This window comes from Macrotis lagotis, chromosome 8, assembly GCF_037893015.1.
Source record: "Macrotis lagotis isolate mMagLag1 chromosome 8, bilby.v1.9.chrom.fasta, whole genome shotgun sequence".
Classification (NCBI taxonomy): domain Eukaryota; kingdom Metazoa; phylum Chordata; class Mammalia; order Peramelemorphia; family Peramelidae; genus Macrotis; species Macrotis lagotis.
The window spans coordinates 48,804,048-48,820,535 of record NC_133665.1 but is presented as its reverse complement, the minus strand read 5'-3'; the positions used below and the strand labels follow the sequence as shown (position 1 = coordinate 48,820,535).

The 16,488-nt window shown below is 34.0% G+C and overlaps 1 protein-coding gene across 2 annotated transcripts in view; it reads right to left on the bottom strand.

Annotated features, from left to right (window-relative positions):
- ADCY9 (adenylate cyclase 9) overlaps positions 1–16,488 on the bottom strand; it is a 248,917-nt gene that overhangs the window by 48,508 nt on the left and 183,921 nt on the right. For both annotated transcript variants that reach the window (XM_074196856.1, XM_074196857.1), the window contains exons 5-6: positions 9,978–10,080; positions 984–1,192 (exon numbers count right to left, since the gene is read on the bottom strand). In XM_074196856.1, coding sequence (XP_074052957.1) covers positions 984–1,192; positions 9,978–10,080 — 312 coding nt within the window. The remainder of the gene's footprint in view (positions 1–983; positions 1,193–9,977; positions 10,081–16,488) is intronic.

Genomic DNA, 16,488 nt, shown 5'->3' with positions numbered 1-16,488 from the left:
CCAACAGTTCATAATTTGACTGGAAACATGATTCCATATTTATACATAAACAATGAAATGAATATAATATATTGTTAAGAACCATATGGAATTTTTAAAAAAATTATTAGAAGAATGATACTTCTAGAGGTTGCATCCTGGGCAACAGATAGTAATGTCTCCCTACTCTCAAACACAAGTTATGATTTAGCCCAAGCTATCATTACCACAGCTGGTTAAGGAGGCCACCCCTTATTTTGAGTAAATATTCATTTTTTGGATGAGAAAAATAGGATCCTGAGTAATTGTTAATGTCCAGGCTTCCTTGTTTTCTCTCCATGTGGAGGACTGCTTGAGTACCCATTGAGTATGCAAATTAGCCATAATAGTATTGACATAATTTATATTCTAATTGTCCACTGTGAGTAACTCCTAGTGTTTACTCTGTGTTTGACTTCTCAGGTCTTCTCTTTCAATCATGCTAATTAGATACCCTGATTAGATTCCTTGATTTATACTAGACTTTTCTCTAGGCATGGTGATCCTTTGCATAGTTTTAGCTTACAGTCTCTGGCTGAAGCATCCCATACATAGCAGAAGTGCTGTCCTGTTGCAGATAGAAGGGATAATTCTTCAAAAGGTTCCATTTTTCATTGGTCAAGGACCTTTGAAATTGTTCAGGGAGGTCTCTCTCACTGGTCAGACATAAAAGTTACTAAGGAAAACTGTCATTGGTCTTTCTCCTCTTTAAATAAGTGCTAACATAAATTTTCAAGAACTTTTTCACTTTGAGATATTCCCCACCTGCTAGGAGGTTTTACTTCATTCATATAGACCCAAGCAAGCCTTTGCAGAGAAGCATACTCTTTTGACCCAGAAAAAATTAGGATCATTTAGGAACCCCTTTCCCTAAACAAAATGTAGTTAGAGAATCCATGGTCTATATTGTTCCCACTCTTTAAGACAATCCCTACAGAAATTTGTCATGCTAAAGCTCCCATTACCTAATAGAGACGATGAGAGAGAACACTTCCAACAGAATGGCAATGATGAAAATCACAACTGCAGTTGGAGGGGGAGGGGCAGGAGTCATTCCATGTTTTAGGAAGCAGGTGATGGACAGAATGAGGAAAACTGTGGTTGATAAAAACACATCCAGGAGGGAACTGAAGGTAGCACTGGCAAACGTCTTCACAGGAGCATTTTTTATAACCTGTTTTGAATATGGGAGGGGAAAAAGGAAGAGAAGAATGAATAGATCTTAAATCCCAATTCAATTCAACAAGTGTTAAGTATGTATTACATACTAAGTGTTACATTATGCATAAGACATGAAACAATACAATTATGCTTATCCTTATGCTTAAAAGCTTACTTTTTATTGGAGAAACACAACAAAATAGTAAATATAAAGTCATTTGGAGTGATATGGAATTATTAATAACAAGAGATGGATCAAGAAAGGCCCCGTTTTATGGGGCAGTACTTCTGCTAGCCTTCACAGGAGCTAAAGTCTCCAAAGGCAAAGGTGAGAAAGGAGAATAGAGGATTATCCTCTAGGAACAGAGGATAATTTATGTAAAGGTCAGTAAAGTAAATAAAATATCAATTTTGAGAAATAGCAAGTAGACCAGTTAGCCTGAAATGAATGATGGGGAATAATAAGAAATCAGTCTAGAAAGAGAGATTGGAGTTAAAAATGTCATAGACTTTAAATGTCAAACTGAGAGGTGTTTATATTTTGCTCTACAGGCAATAAGAAGGTACTGAGCAAGGGAATAACTCTCTAAGACTCAAGCTTTCGGAATATTAATATGGTAACTGTGTGGAGGATGAATTAGAAAGGAGAGACTAGAGTCAAGGAGGAAACTGTTAAGAGAACTTGAATAAGTCAGAAGTTATGAGCACTTGAATTAGGAAGCTGGTCATGTGAATAGAAAGAACAGATGATAATTCCCAAAACTTAGCAACTAATTGACTATGGAGAAGGGAAGTGAAGGAAAACAAAGAGTTGAAAAATAATTGAAAGGCTTCAATTAGTAGAATATAGACTTTTCGAAGAATGATGGTAGAAGAACAGGTTTTGGGGAGAAGATAATGAGTTTAATTTTAGACATGTTGAATTTGAGATGCCTAAGAAACATCTAGGTGGAATTGTCCAAAAAGACAAATTGATGGTATGGGACTAAAGATCAAGAGAACAATAAGACTTGTGTATATACATTTGGCAATCACATGCATAGGGAAGCTTATGTGATTACCAAGAGATATAAAGTAAAGAGAGCAGACCAAATCTAGATATTGTTAGAATATGTTGTCAATAGGAGAGCCACACCTCTAAAATGAGATCTCTTTGGAGGAAAAAAAAATGTTGAAAAATAGTACTAATTTTTATTTGTGACCAGGTTTTATGAAAAGCAAATCTGTGAGAAAAAGAACAATATATATTTAAACCAATATAGTATGTTACATCGATTATATTACATATTACCTGTTTATTTAAATAAACAAGTATCAACTTTTATACTTAAAAGTTTTCATAAATATTCTTGTCATAGGAGAAAATTGATCACTAGAGTTAGAAAAGACTTCACAGACTAGATAGTCCAGTCTTCATTTTATATAACTGGAGAGAGTCAATACCAAAACCCAAATTAGAACCTCTGAATTCTAATTCCTAGCATCGTTCTCTTTTTCCTAAAATCATCTCCTTAAATTAAAAAAAAACAAGTTAATAAATTATATTTGAAAACTAGCTACATCAAAGTATCACACAATAAATGGACAATGCATCTCTGTTCACAGACTTGGATTTGTGAAAGCTGAAACAATGGTGAATGAAATATCCTTCGAACTATATAACATACATACAGGATAACCACTAATACTTATAAGAATTTTCAATAGCTAAAAAGATGACTAAGAGATATATTTGGAACATATGTAGAAATAATAATTTTAAAGGTCTTTGTCTTTGGGTGACTTCATTTTGGCAAAGACATTTAATGACTGGTCTAAAGTTAAAAATGGTGGTAAGAGGCAATTATAAATTAAAGCTAGGTTTTTTGTTTACAAATCTACTGCTGTTTCTACTATATCACACTGATTTTAATCTAATTTTATCACATATGTTTAAATACCTGTATAAATATGTATATATGCACAAATATGCATACACACATACATACATATTTTTTACATGCACATATAAAAGAGTAAAGTTAAGTAGAATTATCTGGGCTCAAGACCCTCTTGGGGACTCCCTGAACCTTCAAAGACTGGCTTAAACACAAATCAGATCATTGCAGTCAGTTCCAGGATTCTATTTTATTTTTTTTTTTGTTATTTTTTTTTAGTTTTTTGCAAGGCAAATGGGTTTAAGTGGCTTGCCCAAGGCCACACAGCTAGGCAATTATTAAGTGTCTGAGACCGGATTTGAACCCAGGTACTCCTGACTCCAGGGCCGGTGCTTTATCCACTGTGCCACCTAGCTGCCCCCTAGTTCCAGGATTCTATAAAGCAGTCCAGAGTATCTCATGGCTGAGGTATTCTGCTGGAACAGGTACAGGGCAACAGATACCTAAAAGGTCCACTATTTCTTTGAAATATATTTACTAAATGTCTGCTGTAATGACATTAAAAAAGGTGATTTTAAAAAATCCTTTAAATCAGCTCAAAACATGCAATTTCTTGGCTTTTTGACTTCTTTTTATATGGTTTTATCAAGACTTCAGGCTCATACCAGAAGGAAGAAAAAACATGAACTTATTTAGTAGCACAAAAACTGAAATATAATAATAACAAGAAAGTTGGTAGATTGTTAAACAAGGAATTTTGTTTCTAATTCCAATTGGTTAGTTTGCTCTTTGTCATAATTCAGTCTAAATTATTCTAATTCAATTTACTTCAACAAATTGTTATTAAAAATCTTGACACTGTAAGACACTTTAATGGGGGAGGAAATATAGAGATAATACATAAATAAATCATGCAAGTTAAAATTTTCGCATTTATTTATTTATTTACATAAATTTTTTATTCAGGGTGAATTGGGGAGAATGGTCCTTTTACAGAGAGGGCTCCAGGCTATAAAAAGATTTCTCAAAAAGGCAGTTGATCATTCTGCACCTGTCAGTTTAATTCATGAGATAAGGTACATTCTTGTAACACTGACCCAATTCTCTCAACATTGGTCACAAAGAATGTTTCTTTTCCTGAATTCTATCTTTATCCTTCTGCTAGACTCCCTCAAACCCTAAGATAACCTTCTTCTCTGGAATGAACTGTCTCCTCAAATGTTATTCTGCATGATCCCATAACTAGGATATTACTCTGTTCAGTTCCCTTCCACATGCCTTTTTTATGCATGACTTTCTTATGCATCATAGATTTTCAATAGATTATACTTTCTACTTATTTTACTTCTATATTTGCAAATGAATGAGTAAAATAATGTAAATATGATTTTAAGGTAATATTTATACTAAAAACAAAATTTCTTCACATGTACTTATAGAATAAGCTTTTATTTTCCTCTTGAAGAACACCTCCAGATGGTATGAAGCAAAAATTCTCATTAAATTATGACTTTACACTAAATTTCAGTGCAGAATATTTAAGTTCATAGTATAATTCTAACATGAATTCAATTTCAAACTAAAACTAATAAAGAGGAAAGAGGTCATACTAGAATTTTGATTGTATATTAATTCAAGTAAATATACTTCTGGCTAGGTTCTTAGAAATCTTCCGAGGTGCCGTACATAGGAAACTGGATCCTAGTTCTTAGCTAAGTTCTAAGTTCTGTCCCTTAATAGTTGAATGGCCTTAGGAAAGTAACACAATGGCTTTGTGTTAATGGGGGATGGGTAGACTGCCAAAAGTGGCCTTGACTACAGACACTCTAAGGCCAGAGAGATGACCCAAAATGGAACTTAGGCCCAAAGTGGGAACTGGATTTGACTATGGATCTATGGGGAAGGGGTAGGTAAGAGTAAAGAGAAACTTTGAGTCCATAGGCCTGAAACCTTAAAATAGGTAGGCAGACTAGAATTTGAATATTGAGAATGTATTCAGAGAAGTAGGTGCAAAAACTAAATAGTCAGAATACTTAATTGAATGAGACAAAATATGAGAGGCAGGTTATCATACATGGGCAGGGAAAAAAGGTCAGGGAAGAATTCAGCACACATCAACATGGCAAGTTGGATTGGCATGTATATAGGGAGGAGAGAGAAGGGACATGTATCAGGACCAAGAAATTCGAAATAGCTAGATAAGTCAGCAGCTGGGGATGAGGTCAGAGACAACAGCTGGGATATTCTAAGAGGGGCTAGTTGTGCCAGTGGAGAATTGTTGCCAAGTATTTAAGTGTGTAACTCAGGGTTTCCCAGGCAGTTTGTTTCTTGGTGATAGTGGTGGGAGAACATGTTCTACTCCATTGAGATAATACAGATCACCTGGGTTTTATGATCTCTGCTTCAGTAGTCCTCCAAGTTAGTCTTGGGTTTTGAAGCCAGTATTTTACAATGGACAAAATTCATGGCATGAGTAGGGACAAAATCCCTCAAGTTCCCAAGTTGTCCTAGTATAATTAGTTTCCCAGAGCAGTGAAGCACTCCTTTTGGGAATTTACCAAGAAGGTTCATCAGGTTTTTTTTTTTAGGGTTTTTTTTTGCAAGGCAAATGGGGTTAAGTGGCTTGCCCAAGGCCACACAGCTAGGTAATTATTAAGTGTCTGAGGTCACATTTGAACTCAGGTACTCCTGATTCCAGGGCTGGTGCTCTATCCACTGCGCTACCTAGCTGCCCCTGGTACAACAGTTTTTGCTTGCCCCAACCACCTTTTTGAGGTTTCTTTTGGTTGTTGTTCTAAATCTATGATTTTATCAGTTGGGTACTCCAAGTGTGGAAATTTCCTCCAAAGATGAATGATGGTAAAATTTTTGTAATTTATAGTTTTAGGGAATTGCTTGGGGATACTTGAAAGATAAGTGATTTGACTATATTCACAAGGTCTAATAAAATGATGCTAATTGTTATTCCCCTTTTCTCAAATGCATTCCCTTCATTACCTTCCCAGTCTAAATGTCAACTTTTATACAAGTCCTTACCTGATATTTCTAGTTGTTAGAGTCCTAGTAGCACTTTGAAAATACATTTTCTTTTTTTTTTGTTTGATATTTCTTTGTCTGTAGACATGTTGCTTTTCCAAAATAAGATGTCAGTTCCTTGATGATACAGATTGTTTAATTTTTGAATTTTAATTCCAGGGGTTATCCCAGTGCCTAGCTCATTGTAGATTCTTTAAAAATGTTTGCTAAATTAACCTGAATTAAGATGGATAGAACCTCCAACTCTATTTATCAGCTATTTCACTTATCCAAACTTTATCCTAGGAAAAAAAAAGTTTTCAAAATCTCTCTACCGAGTCTTAAAAATAGAGAGATGAAAAGCATGACTCACCCGGAAAACAGAGAAGGGTAATAGAATGAATGTGAAAGAGAATTCAGTAAAACATTATTTTTAAGAAACATACTTGAAACATATACATTTGCATAGTTAAAATTAAGGACTAGATCTAAATTTATGAAGCTTCAGGTGGATTTTTAAAAACTAATAGTTAGCTATAATAATTTCATAATAGGCAACAGGAAAAATAGGTAGAAAAACCTAGATTATAATTAAAACTACCATAGGTAATTAAATAATATCAATAATGAAAAAGAAAGCACCTAATGGCATTAAAAATGCCCCTTCCAGACTTGGATAAATCTGACAGAAAGATAAATTAAAAAGTTAAAGTCCTGAGTAAAATTAGAAGAAAAAAGTTAGTTATAATAAATTTCTATTATTATTATTGAATTGGAATAGAAAGGAAAATTATAATTTCTTAGCTGTGCAAGGCATTTTTAAAAAGAAATCATGAGTAGAGCAAAAAAAAACCAAACAACAACAACCAATCCTAAATAAATGCACAAAGATAGAGAAGTTAAAAATACAACCTTTGCTGACCACAATGGAATTAAAAATATAATCACTAAAGAGCATTTGAAGGAAGGATTCAAACTTAAATGGAGATTAAATATATTAATTCAAGAGAATTTTCTGTTTTAAAGAACAAATCATAGAAATAATGCTTTAATTAAAGAAAATGACAATGATGAGATATTATACCAAATTTTTTGGACGCAGTCAAGCAATTCTTAGGGGAAAATTTGCATCTCCAAATATTTCCATCAACCAAAGAGAGATAGAACAGATCAATGAAATGAGAATGCAGCTAAAAAAACTAGAAAAGCTCCATATTAAAAACAACTCCAACTAACTACAAAAATAAAAATTATGAAAATCAAAAGTCAACTAAAATTGAAACAAACAAAAAAACCAGTGAAATGATGAATAAAAAAGTAGGGGCTTTAAAAAAATACATAAACCACTACTTAATCTGATTTTTTAAAAAATATATAAACCAAATTGTCAACAGAAAAATGAGAAAAAAAAGGAAAATTTACAATAAATGAAGAAAAAAACAAAGTTTTAATAAACTATTCTGCTCAATTATATGTCAGCAAAATGATAACTCAAATGAAGTAGATAGTTGCAAAAAAGATGAACTACTCACACTAGTGAAATAAAAATAGAAAATTTAAATAACATAATATCAGAAAAAGAAACTGAAGAAACCACAAATGAAACCCAAAGAAAATCATCTCAAGAGCATATTGATTTGCTAGTAAATACTAAACTAAGTGTGATGGTGATTACTTATCTATAATCATTGCTACTAGAAAGGCTGAGACTGGTGAATCACTTGAACTTAGAGATTCTGACCTATGGTGGGTTAATTACAGGTATCTCCAATGAACCTGGACACAGTAAATACTGTTGTATTTTAAATCCCTGCAAGTGGGATTTCACCAAACTACGTAAAATGGGGAACCTGTGTCCCTCTTTGTCAATCAATATTAGGATTGAGTTTATGAATGACTTCTATATTTTTAGTCTGGGCAAGATAGGAAGAACCAGTCTTATTAAAAGAAAAAAAAGTGGGAAACTAGGTGGTGGAATGGATAGAGCACCGGCCCTGGAGTCAGGAGTACCTGAGTTCAAATCTGGTCTCAGACACTTAATAATTACCTAGCTGTGTGGCCTTGGGCAAGCCACTTAACCTCACTGCCTTGCCAAAAAAACCTAAAAACAAAACAAAAAGGAAAGAAAAAAAGTGAATTCTATCATTCAGAGAGAATAGTTAACTCCAATTTTATATTAGTTATTTGAAAACTTATGGAATGACAGCAACCTACCAAACTCTTCCTATAAAACAAATATTGCCTTATACATATACCACAAAAAAAGAGGTTGGAGGAAAAAACTATAGGCCAGGGGTTGACAAACTATGGCCCAAGGACCAAATCTTCTACACAATCTGTTTTTGTAGAATGGTTTTTAAATTTTAAAATAAAGTTTTATTGTACTTTAAAATGTAAAAAATCATTCTTAACCTACAGGTCATGCAAAAATAGATTATGAGCTGGATTTGACCTATGAGTCTACTCCTGCTAATAACTAATATTGATAATGAACGTTGTTGCAAAAATATTTAATAAAACACTATCAAAAAGTCTCTAAAATATTATGCACTATGACTTAGTTGGTTTATATAAGCAAGTTTGATTTATCATCTGGAAAATTATAAATATAAATCATAAGGACAAAATAAAAGTCACAATATTATATCGAAACAGAAAAAGCTTTTAAAAAACTATTTTATTTTAAAAACACTACAAAGCAAAGGAATAAGTGGATCTTTCCTTAATCTATCTACCTTCAAGAGCAGATATCATCTGTAATGAAGAAATCACCAAAAGTTTTTTCAGTAGCATAAGGGATAAATTTTAGTAAGGATATTTATTATCATCACTCTTATTTAATATAATTCTATAAATAGTAGCTATAATGGTAAGACAAAAAAAGAAGTAATAAGCATAGGAAAAGAAGAATAAAAATTATTATTTTTAGATAACATAATGATTTACTTAGTCTTTTAGTAATTCAACATATATATGTATATATATATATATATATATATATATATATATATGCATGTATAAATAACTTACAAAGTAGCAGGACAAAAAAGCAACAAAAATCATCAGTTCAAACCCTCCCCACTAAAAAAAGATAAAGAAAAAGGAATTCAATTCAAAATTACTACAGAATATATATCTGGGTGTCTACTTCTCAATACACATACAGGAATTAAAGGGATACAATTTAAAATTTTTTTTTTAAAGAAATAAGAATAATTGAAGAATTCATGTTTGGACTGTGTTAATATAATAAATATTGCAATACAACTTAACATTAATTTATAGATTCAGTTCCATGCCATAATACCAAAGAACTATTTTATAAAATTAGACAAAATTATAATAAAATTTATTTAGGGGATGAAAAGATCAAGAATTTCAGGGAACATAGTAGAAACAAATGGTAAAGAAGAGGTTCTAGCAATAGCTGTTTTAAAATTGTACTAGAAAGCAATAATCACCAAAGTTATTGGCTATGGCAAAAACATAAAAAGGTAAAATCAGATGCTGCAATAAGCAGAATAAATCAGATAGAATAACAAAGTGCTCAATAAACTCAAGAACACAAATTACTGAGGTAAAGAATTTTTTTTAACTGCTGGAAAATTTGGAAAGTAGTTTTAGAAAAATCAGGAACAGACCAAGATGCCATACCATATACCATAATAAATTCTAAATAAATACATCTTTGCTTCCTAAATATAATTATTGGCGATTAGAAGGATGAGAAATTTCTCCCCCCCTCACGCCATGAGGACTTTTTCTCAGAAGATGACTAGACCACAGGGAATGATAAAACATCATAATCATTTATATTTCAATCAAGGAATAAAAGTTTTCAGGTACAAAACCTTATATGGCAAAGTAACAACAAAAAATTCCTATTAAAAATAAAGGAAAAGTTACCTCTTCCTGATAGCTAGTCCTATAGGCCATCTCTAGATCCCGATCCAAGAAATTCAAACTCAATTTATTAATAGGTGGTTTAAAGAAGTAGTCTTTCATCAGGCTAGAAATGAGAAATGAGAAAATAATAATAGTAGTTATATTGATTATAAATAATGTTATCAGTGATTACAAAGATTCAAAAAGGTGACATGAAATATAAACAGTTGTAATTGCTGTTTCTTAACACAGTTCTTTTTTGTCTCTAGAAAAGTCCACTGTATGCCTAAACATAATGATGTGCTATATTCCTCAAGTGCTAAAGAAAGACCGTTAACTGTAGTACTTTTCCAGCTGTAGTAAGCTAGAAAACACATTAGCAATATTTAGCATTACAAGACAATTTATGCAGTTTATTTGTTTTTATCTGGATTACTCAGATTCAAATTAAAAATAGTTTTGAATGGTAAGAGGGATAGGGACCACTGTACCTATAATTTCACTCCCTCATTACACAGACCAAAACATTCTGTGCAACTTGAAGTCTTAGAGTGTTGCCTAAAGTCCTGGGAAATAAAAGTGATTTGCCCAGATGACACAGTCAATAGGAAACCAGGTCTCAGCTTCAAGTCCATCTTTCTGATGACAATACCTATCTAATCCACTTATCCAATTCTTTATTTTTTTAGCCCATACCCAACAGTTTTTATGACTGCTGTTTTATAATAGTTTTAGATCTGGTACAGTTAGGCAATCTTCCTTTGCATTTTCTTTTCATTAATTCTCTTGATATTCTTGACCTTTTGTTCCTCCAGATGAATTTGGTTACTATTTTTCTAATTCTAAAACTAGTTTTTAGGCAGGTTTTTTTTTTTTTGGTTTCTTTTTTGGCAAGGCAATGGGGTTAAGTGGCTTGCCCAAGATCTACACAGACAGGTAATTATTAAGTGTCAGAGGCCAAATTTGAACTTAGTTACTCCTGACTCCAGGGCTGGTGCTCTATCCACTGGTCCACCTAGCCACCCCAGGGCAGTAATTTAATTTGGATAAAATTGTCATTTTTATTATATCAGTTCAGCCTACCTATGAGCAAGTGACATTTTCCCAATTTTTTAGATCTGATTTTATTTGTGTGAAAAGTGTTTTATAATTGTTTTCATATATTTTCTGGGTTTGTCTTAGGAGGTAGATTCCCAAGTATTTAATGTTGTTTAGAGTTACTTTAAATGAAACTTCTCTATCACTTGCTGTTGGATTTTGTTGCAAATATAAGGAAATGCTTTGATTTATGTGGGCTTATTTTATTTGCTAATTTATTTGTTTCAAATAGCTTTTTAGTTGATTTTCTAGGGTTCTCTAAGTATACCATCATATCATCTGCAAAGAGTGAGTTTTCTTTTCTCATTGTCTATTCCAATTCTATCAATTTTCTTTTTTTAATTACTAAAGTAAACATTTATAATACAATATTCAATAATGGTGGGCATAATGGGCTTCCTTGTTTCACCCCTGATCTTATTGGGAATGCTTCAAAGTTTATCCCCATTTTATATATGATGTATGCTGATGGTTTTAAATAGATACTATTTATCATTTTGAGGAAAACTCCATTTATTTCTATTCTCTCTAATGTTATTAATAGAAACAAGTGCTGAAATTTTGTCAAAGGCTTTTTCAGCATCTATTGAGATAATCATATGACGTGGGCAATTTGCTGATAGTTTTCCTAATATTGAATCCTTCTCTTTTCCTCTTCCCCCCTTGTATATCCCTAGAATAAAGGATAAATTTCTAAACACAATTGGGAGTATACTATTCCTTCTTTAAACCAAAGCTGTTGAAAGTAAGATTTACTTAGTATTTACACTCTCCCTTCTTTCCTTCTAGAATAATATGTCCTTTATGCCTCTTCATTTGGTGTAATTTATCTTCTAATGCTTTTGCCTTCTTCTTCTAGTATAATCATTTTTATGTCTTAATTGTTTTTTTACCTATCTTGTACTCACATTCTCTACCAAAGTATACTCCTTTCATCTGTCCTGACAGAAGTACAATTCTCAAGAGCTATAAATATCATTACATCACAATTAACTTATACCTATACCTTTTGTCCCTCCAGCTATTCCAACAGGAATACAACCCTCATGAGTTAAAGTATCTCATGATCAGTTCAAATCCACACTCTCTATTTAATTATGCTCCTTTCAACTATCCTAAGAGAAATACAATTATCAAGAGTTATACGTATTGACTTCCCATGTAAGGATGTAGTCTTATTGACTATCATTTTTCTTTTCCATTTGCCTTTTTTATACAACTCTTGAGTTTATATTTAAAGATCAAATTTTCTGTTTAGTTCTGGTCTTTTTAATCAGGTAAGTTTGAAAGTCCTCTTTTTTTCATTGAAAGTCAATATTTCGCCCAAATGAACACACTGAATTTTGCAGGATAGTTGATTCTTGGTTGCAATCTAAACTCCCTTGCCCTCCAGAATATCAAATTCCAGGCCCTCTGATGCTTTAATGTTGAAGTTGATAAGTTCTGTATAATCCTGACTATTATTTCCAGATATTTAAATAACTTCTTCTCAGGTGCTTGTAATATTTTCCCCTTTAGCTGAGAATTCTGAAATTTGGCTACAATGTTCCTTGGAATTTTTATTTTGACATTTCTTTCTAGGGTGATCAATGGATTCTTTAAAGTACTATTTTACCTTTTTTGTTCTAGGATTATAGGGCAGTTTTCCTGATAATTTCCTAAGAAATATTGTCTAGGCTCTTTTTCTGATCATGACTTTCTGACAGATTAATAATTCTTAAATTATCTCTCCTGGATCTATTTTCCAAATTGACTGTTTTTCCTAAGAGGTACTCTGCATTTTCTATATTTTCAGCCTTCTGATTTTATTTGATGGAATCTTGGTGTGTCATAGAGTCATTAGTTTCCATTTGTTCAATTCTAATTTTTCAGGTTTTATTTTATCCAGTTAGCTTTTGTGTTTTTTTTTCCAATTGGTTAATTTTACTTTTAGATGAATTGTTTTCCTTTTCCATTTGGTTAATTTTCCATTTTTAAATTTTTTTAAAATTTTGAATTATTTATTCTTATTTTTATACAAATGATGTGTTTTTAGATATTATTAAAATATTCTTGTTTAAGAGTAAACATAATACCCCCTCCCCCAAAAATATAGACCTGCATGAGCAATAAAGTAAAGAGAAAAACATTAAAATTAAAATTAATAACAACAACAACAACAACAACAATAATAATAGTAGGAGCAGCCAGGCGGCACAGCAGACAGAACACTGGCCCTGGAGCCAGGAGCATCTGGGTCCAAATCCGGCCTCAGACACCCAACAATCGCCCAGCTGTGTGACCCTGGGCAAGTCACCCAGCCCCATCTGCCCTTCAACTCCCCCCCCAAATATTCATAATAAATGTGCTTAAGTCTGTGTTCCAATGCCTCCAGCTTTGTCATGGGTGGATCACATTCTTTATGATAAATCCATCATAAAAGCTACTTCCATATTCTTCCACTGTTGCCATTGCTGATCATAACTCCTTCCATTCGTACTTCCTCACTACTATATACTATATTTTCCTTCTCCTTTCACTCTGTCCCTCTTCTTAAATGTGCTGTAGGGTAGCTGAGTGGTGCAGCAGACTGATCACTGGTCCTGGGGCCAAGAGACCCAGAGCCTACATACCACCCCTTAGGCCTAGCATCTACCCAGCCCTGTGGTTCTGGACAGGCCATCTAATCCCAGCCTCTTGCAAGAAGTAAAAAAGAAAATGTGTTATATCTGACCACTCTCCCCCCCACAGTCCACTCTTTCCTCCATCACTCACATCCCCCCTTCCCCCATCCCCCTTCTCTCCTTCTTACTCTAGATGTCTATACCCCATTGAGTATATATATATATATATATATATATATATATATATATATATGCGCTGTTTCCTCTCCTAGCCACCTCTGATGAGAGTGAGGGTTCCCTCATTCCCCCATGTCTTCCCCCCTTCCATATCATTGCAATAGCTCATTGTAATAAAAAAAATCTTATTATATGAAATAGCTTATTCCACTTCTCCTTTCTCTTACTCCCATTACATTTCCCTTTTAGCCACAGACTCCATTTTTACACTATATTATATCTTCAAATGCAGCTCTCTCCTGTGCTTCATCTATAAAAGCTGCTTCTACCTGCTCTATTAAATGAGAAGGTTCATATGAGTATTATCAGTATCATTCTTCTATGCAGGAATACATGTAGTTTATCATCATTAAGTCCCTCATATTTTACCCTTCTCCTCTACTCTCTGTTTCACCTGAGTCCTGTATTTGAAGATCAAACTCTCTGTTTAGCTTTGGCCATTTCAACAGGAATATTTGAAATTCCCTTGGTTCTTTGAAAGTCCATCTTTTTCCCTGGAATAGGATGTTCAGTTTTGATGTAATTGATTCTTGGTTGTATTCCAAGTTCTTTTGCCTTCTGGAATATTATATTCCAAGCCTTACGAGCTTTTAATGTAGTTGCTGCTAAGTCCTGTGTGATCCTGACTACAGCTCCATGGTATTTGAATTGTGTCCTGGCTGCTTGTAATATTTTCTCTTTCACTTGGGAGTTCTGGAACTTGGCTATAATATTCCTGGGGGTTGTTATTTTTGGATTTCTTTCTGGGGGAGATCAGTGGACTCTCTCAATTTCTATTTTGTCCTCTGCTTCTAGGATATCTGGGCAATTTTACTATAGGAATTATTTTAAAATGAGGTCAAGGCTCTTTTCCTGATCATGACTTTCAGGTATCTCAATAATTTTTAAAGTATCTTTCCTGAATCTGTTTTCCAGATCAGATGTTTTTTTCAATGAGATGTTTCACATTTTCTTCTAATTTTTCATTCTTTTGGTTTTGAAGTATTGTGTCTTGCTTTCTCATAAAGTCAGCAGCTTCCTTCAATTCCATTCTACATCTGAAGGATGTGTTTTCCTCAGAGAGCTTTCTTATTTCTTTTTCCATCTGGCCAATTCTGCTTTTTAAAGCATTATTCTCCTCAATAACTTTCTGAAGTGTTTTATCCATTTGACCTATGCAGGTTCTTAACATGCTATTTTCTTCAGCATTTTTTTGGATCTCCTTAAATAAGCTCCTGACTTCTTATTCATGTTTTTCCTGCATCTCTCTCATTTCTTTTCCCAATTTTTCTTCTATCTCCCTCACTTGATTTTCAAAATCTTTTTTGAGCTCTGTCATGCTCTGAGCCCAATTTCCATTTTTCTTGTCTTTAGATGTAGGAGCTTGGACTCATCTTCAGATTGAGGATTTTGATCCTTTTTGGGATCATAGACAAAGTATTTCTCAATGGCGTTCCTCTTTTTTCTCTGTTTACTCATTTCCCCAGAGCCTGTGCCTGGTCTTGGGGTGAGTCCTGAGCTTTTGAGTGTTATTGGAACACCCTCCAACAAGGATCTCTGTGTGTGAGGCTCTGTCTTCCCTCCTGATCTGTGAATGACCACAAGCACACCCCTCTGCCACAGGGCTGAGGTGGGGGGGCTGCTGTTCTATGGGGGGGCCTAGACTGCGATCAGGATCTGAATGTGATCAGAGCCCCAGAGTCCTGTTCCAGGCACAGAGGACAGACCTCAGGAGTCTCTCTCCACTTCCCTACCTAGGATGCACACTCAAGCCTGGGAGCTCCTGCTTACCGGCTCTGCTTGCTTCAGGTTCCTGGATCTGGGCTGCTGCGGCCATGCTGCTTGCTGAATGTCCTGAGGGATGGCTTCACAAGCTTGCTCTGCCAGAGGGCCCCCGTTGATCATCCAAGTTATGCCTGGTGCTCCCCGAGGTGCTATGAGCCGTGCCTCCCAGTGCCCTGGGGCTGCCTCTAGGAGGCTGAAGTTCCTTCACTCTGGCAGGCCGCCCCTGTAACCCTGTGGAGGGGAGCCTTTTCACTGTTTTCCTGGTTACCTTGGGTTGGAGAATTGCCTCAATGGAACCCTCTGTGGGCTCTTTCTCTTGAAAATTTAGTTAGAGTCCTTATTTTATAAGTTTTGAAATATAAGAAAGAGAGCGTACCTAAGAGAGGATCTGCTGTCTCCATCTTGGCTCTGCCCCCTAATTTTACTTTTTGATGAGTTTCTTTCCTTTCCAGTTGGTCAATTTTACTTTTAAAGGAGTAGTTTGTCTTTTCTAGATGGTTATTTTTACTTTTAAAGGAGTTGATTTCTTTTTCCATTTGGCCAATATTACTTTTTTAAAGATTTTATTTATTTACACAATGAGGTTAAGTGATTTGCTTGAGGTCATACAGCTAGGCAATTATTAAGTGTTTGAGGACAGATTTGAACTCAAGTTCTCCTGACTCCAGGGCTGGTGCTCTATTCACTGCACCACTTAGCTGCCCCACCAATATTACTTTTTAAAGGTGTTGTTTTCTTCAATCAATTTTTCACAATTCTCTATGACTCTCATTTCTTTGGTTTTTAAAACCTTTTTTTTTAGCTCTTCCAAGAGATCTTTTTTTGGATTT